This window comes from Sminthopsis crassicaudata, chromosome 5 (assembly GCF_048593235.1).
Source record: "Sminthopsis crassicaudata isolate SCR6 chromosome 5, ASM4859323v1, whole genome shotgun sequence".
In the NCBI taxonomy this organism is placed as follows: domain Eukaryota; kingdom Metazoa; phylum Chordata; class Mammalia; order Dasyuromorphia; family Dasyuridae; genus Sminthopsis; species Sminthopsis crassicaudata.
Genome location: NC_133621.1, coordinates 53,391,698 through 53,397,697, shown reverse-complemented (window position 1 = coordinate 53,397,697; position 6,000 = coordinate 53,391,698). Strand labels below are relative to the sequence as shown.

Below are 6,000 nucleotides of genomic sequence, written 5' to 3'. Positions count from 1 at the left end.
ATTTAGTTAGGCCTTCATTGCTATCTGCTTACCACTGATATTGGTTGACCCTAATCCCTTCTCCTATCTGTAAAAAGTTCAAGTTCCCAAGCTTCCCTATCCTATGAAGCTTCTATTTCCCACAAACTTCAATCCCTCCTACCAGCTGAGAAAACTGTATTTCCCATCAGTCCCCTTGATGACAATGGGTGCGCTCTTGTGCTCTCTCTCTCTCTCTCTCTCTCTCTCTCTCTCTCTCTCTCTCTCTTTCCATATATATATACACATATATAAATAAATGCATACATGCAACACATAAGGTGTATATATATATATATATATATATATATATATATATATAAACCCATTTTCATAAATGTATATGTAGCTCATTTAGACATGTGTATATACATTTGTCTGTATGTGTCTGTATTTGTGTAAGTAATACAAAATAGTTTGTGAGGGAGAAGGCACTGACAAAGGAAGGGATCACTTTGGAGACAATGTCAGGGCTATACTTCAAAGGACAGTACTTAACACATAGCGGTAAGTGTTTAATAAATGGTTATTCAATCAAATTACATTAGAGAATCTAAGAGGCAGCAATGAAAAGGGGGTGAATTCTTCAACATGGAAGCTCTTAAAGAAAGCCATCCCCAGAATGGTTTAGGTTGCTTTAAGTGAGATATCACCTTTTCTGCTTCCTTTCCTAAGTCCTCCCTGTCTCAGTTTTGTCATCTCTAAAATGGAAATAATAATCACATCTGCTGTATGAGTTGTTGTGAGATATTTTTAAAATACTTTGGAAACCATTTTTTTGAAAGCTTTGTAATGACATACTTAGCTTTCTTGGAGGAAAAAAATGGTTTTCAGCTGAAAGCGTTTCCTTTTTTAGCTTCAGGTCACTGTATTTGCCCTACTCTCCCTTCTTTGACTTCAGCAATCACCCTGGCATCCAATGTGACCCTCTTTATACTTGTCAACCCATCTAAAAATGGGCAACCTACAAATGGATAGTTTCTTCCACAGAGAATCTCAGAACTGGAGAAACTAAGAAATTATCTTGTAAATATCCTTATACAAGATTCCTTTATAAAATGTGGCAGATCATTATTTCATTCAACGGGAACTTGACAGTAAATCTAGCAATGTAGAATGTTAAGGGCAATTGTATATCATTGGTACCATTCATTGTCGCTGCATCCAGAAATTACAGACCTTTAGCAAAAATCATGCCATAAAAGAAAATAAAGCTTTTAAAAAAACAACCAGTGCTTTCGACCAATTCAATCTAACAACAAACCAATTCTAAAATCAATCTCATTGGTTTTTTAACACCACACAGACTAGATTATTGATTAGCTAAGGTTTTTTTTTTTTTACCTACATACTTATCTTAAACTTCACTTATAGACTTAGCACAATGCCTGGCATGAAGTAGGTGCTTAATCATGTTTATTAAATTGAATTGAGTTGGATTCATAGAGGCTGCTAACTGTCAGGGAGACCTGAGTTCATATCTGACCTCAGACACTTAGTGTGATCCTGGGCAAGCTACTTAACCCTGTCTGCCTCAGTTTCTTTATTTCATTATTCAGTCATTTTAGCCATTGGACTCTCTGTGATTCATTTGGAGTTTTCTTGACAAAAATACTGGAGTGATTTATCATACGCTCTTCTGAGGAAAGTTCTTTCTGACTCCAGGTCTGGTGCTCTATCCACTGTGCCACCTGGGTGGCTCACAACTACCTCCCAGAGTTATTGTGAGATCAAAACTGCAAGTCACTTGCCATGAAAATGACTCAACATTTCCAACATCTTCTCTAGATCCAACATAAATTCTTCCTCGGGTTTTTTTATGTCTTCTCTGCCTTCTCTGCCTCTCAGATAAGCCTTTCCCTACAAATTTTTGACTTTTATTCTCTATTTTGAATATTCAGTATTTAGAAGAATTAAAAATTGAAAAGAAAATTGTGATACTTACCATTTCCACTAATGATAAATAAAGGAACATCCCAGCAGTGACTGTCAAAATCCAGTTTTGAATACACGGGTCTGTTGAGACTGAGAGGCCAATATAAAGTCCTATGAAAGCTGTGAGGGCACTTATAAAATTCATTAAGATGGCGATCTTGATAGAAAGTCCAGAACTTAACAGTACAGCAAAATCTCCTGAAGTTAGAGGGGAAACATAAGATTTAGCAGAAGGAAGTTTACACATTCCAAGTTAGCCCTGGAAAGATTCACAGGGACAGTTAGGTGGCACAGTGCATAGACAGCTGGGATTGGAGTCAAGAGGACTTAGATTTAAATCCTACCTCAATTGCTTATTAGCTCTGTAACCCTGAATAAGTCTCAGTCTCTGTCTGCCTCAGTTCTCTACATTTATAAAATGGAGATAATAATAGCTTCTACCTACCTCCTGTGGTTGTTATGAAAATCTAATGAGATAACATTCGTAACTCACTTAGCAGAAGTCCTGGCACATAGTAGTTGCTACATAAATGTTTGCTATTATAATTAATTATCCCTATTATAGATTGAGAGCAGATTTGGTGCAGAGGAAAGGGTGCTAAATTTGGAGTCAGAGGATCCATTTCCACTAATAATAAGTAAAGGAACATCCTAGCAGTGAATGATTCTGTTGCTTCTTATGTGGCCTTGTACCAGTTATTTATTTAACCTTTCTGGGCTGCCATTTCCTATAATCAGGTTTGGGTGAGATGAATTTTGCAATCTCTTCTGATTCTAAATCTATGATCCTATAGAATGGCTATAATATTCTATTAATCAAATTGTTTGTGGATGGTTAAATGACCACATAATATATATGGTGAGATAAGGATAGAGACTGCACTTATGATTTCACTGATGATTGGAGCTCCCGATTGAGAAACTCCTTCTACATATATCTCTATAACTTAGAATCTTAAAAATTGCCTATGGAAAAAACTTATAATGTTGAGGGTCATAGATCCAGGAAGTTTCAGAGGCAGGATCTAAATTCATGTCTTCCTCGTTCTAAGGTTAGTTTTCTATTCTGTACTGTACATTGCTAGCTCAATAGCATATATAAAGATTATAATCCAATCAGCTAATATTTTGCTTCATTTGCCAATTGTCATTGTGGGACGAGAACAGAAATTATGTTTCAATCATTGCTTTTGTTTAGCTGTCCTAAAGATAGCTTATCCTTGGTGACCCATGACAACCCAGTTAGCTCCTGATGGTCTGTGACATTTTCAACTTGGATAAATGCAAAGTCAAATCACATGCTTTCCCAGAGTTTCTAAATCTTTCTTGCCTGGGAACTCGCCAGCTGACATTAAGAGATCATATCTGTGGCATGGTATTTATTCTTTACTTAAACAGGTACTGACTGACTGTATATGGGAAAAACAAAACAGCTAAAAGCAGAAACAGAAATGAAAAACAACCCTCTAGTTGCTTTTTAGTAAAAACACAACATGGGAGGTGTATGGGACATTGCATCCACCTTGCTTTCAGGAAATATATGACTGTAGTGTTTTGGATTGAGGCAAAGCAGCTCCATTGTTTCCATTTCTCTGTTTCCAGAAGAATTGAGTTCTTTGGAATTGGAAGGATTCAGGTAGATATTGAATGACTGCTGTAAAGGTTGCAGAGGGAATTTTTGCTTCAAGTATGAGCTGGACTAAATGACTTTTACCATTTCATTGGATATCATGATTCTCATTCCTTATACAGTGTTGAAAATATTAAAGAATGACTTCAAATTAAAAAAAAAAGTCAGGGAACTTAAACATCTTCATAGGCAGGATTAAATGCTTTCATATCCTCCTCACCAATCTCATGAGTCCTGAATTTCCAGCCAGGATAGCAATATTTTTGCTGTAAAAGTGGTTTCTAGATAACCTCTGTTAAAACACAAACAGGCTACTAGGAGGAGATAATGTATTAATTCAGTATTATGTAGGTAGAGGGAAGGACCATGAAAGAATAGTCTGTAGATCAGATAAATTTGGGTAATGGTGAGAAAAGTTAGACGGAGGGAATTACCAATGGGGGTCTGGGTCTTTAGGGAACAGAGAGTACTAGACAGTGAGAGGTAATCACTAGTGTGGGGAAAAGAGGATGTGGGACAGAACAAGATGTGCCAGAACTCAACCAGATGCTAGAACCTGGTCTAATTGACTTCCTTTAAGAATTAGAATGAGTAAACTACCCCCAAATCTTCCTGTGGATTTAAAAACATAGTTTCAAAATATGATCGATAAAAGTTATCCCCATTTGATGAAATAAAGGAGCATCTTTACAGTTTGGCTTTTTGTTTTTTGGGTCTTTGTTTTTTCATAATTTGATCTCTGGTCACAGGGCATACTTAGGACCAAAAGGTCGGTTGTAATAGGCTTGATCTTGGGCAAAAGTTTTATATAATTAAGATGATCTAAAAGTAGACTTGGCTATGTAATGAAGTAGTAACTTACACTAAGCCAAGAGCGTGCTCTCCCCAAAGGGAAAAAAAGTACCCATGACATAGTTTTCAGTTTAATCTTCAGTACTATTTTCTACATCACTTTCTCAAGTCATCGACTTTATGAGTCTCCATTCATCAGTCAAACTTGAGTCTCCATTCATCAATCAAACAATAAATCTAGATCTGCCAATTCTCCAAGTTGAAAATGCTCACCTTGAAATTTAATAGCTATCTTTTATAAGCAGATAGGATCTGCTTCCAGCAATATCTGTCTGAAGATCTTCAAGCAGTAGCTGGATGACCAGGAGGTCAGGTCTTATATAGAAACAGGGCAGAATTGGATTGGATGGTCAGTCCATACCTGATCTTTTGTGATATGGGTCCCTGTCATTTGTTACATATGTTTGCCCTTGGACAAAGGGGTGACATTATATCAGGAATGCAACAAAGTGGGGGCCCCAGACCACTACTGACCTCAGGGTGTATATACTACAGGCACACAGGGCTATGGACAAAACATTCATGACAGGAACACGTTAATGCTCCTTCAGCTCTTTTCTAGATGATGTGGTTCTCTTAGAGCATAATATGTAGATGAACATGAAGGTACAACCCAACCCACACCAAGACAATTGTTTTGTTTGCCTTTTCCTTTCTGTCTCCTGTATAGGACACGGAGGTTTTCAGACAGCAGAATAATTTTGGCCCAAGAAGACAAGGCACTAGAAATGGGGGATCATTCCCTATAGTTTTTGAGAGGCAGTGTGATATATTGTAGCAGTATCAAATTCAAATTGAAGCAGAACTCTGTCAAATGCATCTTGATTTACAAAATCACAAATTAATATTACCTATGCTGAATTGGATTTTAATTCTGATAAATATTTCCCAATTACATTTTGATCTGGTTCAGCTTATCCAAGGAAGTTTTGAGCTCACTTGTAGCCTATGGGTTGAGAGTTTGACATGTTTAGTGTAATGGATAGTGAGTTGGGTTCAAATTCAAGAAGAAGCTAGGTTTGAACTAAGGGTGTGCTAGTAAGTGTTTGACAACTGGTTCTCCTAAGGGATGGGTGTGGGAAGACTGTATCCATAATCCACGTTTAACCTTAATCTGTATTTTGAACATTTTATCTTTCACTTCCTTAAATCTAGACAGGGGTAAGCAAATGATAGCCTATAGTCCAGATCCTATCCATACTTGTTTCTTGTATAACCTGCAAAATAATAATAGTTTTTACATTTTAAAATAAGGTCTTGTTGTATTAAATTTGGTGTTTATTATATTATTTTTCCACATGGAAAACATATATAAACTATTCTTAGCTTTATTTTTAAACCTACAGGATAATTATAATCACCATCAATAGGGAAACACAGGTATGTTTCCCACTCATGCTTAATCTCACATCTGCTTCCTCCACTACCAGAAATTTTGGCACATTGCCTTCCTTATTGTGCTAACATCTGGGTCCCAAAGAAATGACTGATTAGCCAATCTCCCTGTAACTCGGGTACATCAGCAACTGACAATTTTTTTTCTTTGCTGCCTGTAGAATGTTGTA

The 6,000-nt window shown here is 36.7% G+C and overlaps 1 protein-coding gene across 1 annotated transcript in view; it reads right to left on the bottom strand.

The window, feature by feature from the left end:
* Positions 1-6,000, bottom strand: part of SLC39A12 (solute carrier family 39 member 12) — a 98,552-nt gene that overhangs the window by 19,602 nt on the left and 72,950 nt on the right. Inside the window, 1 exon segment of the mRNA XM_074266786.1 lies at positions 1,964-2,151. Coding sequence (XP_074122887.1) covers positions 1,964-2,151 — 188 coding nt within the window.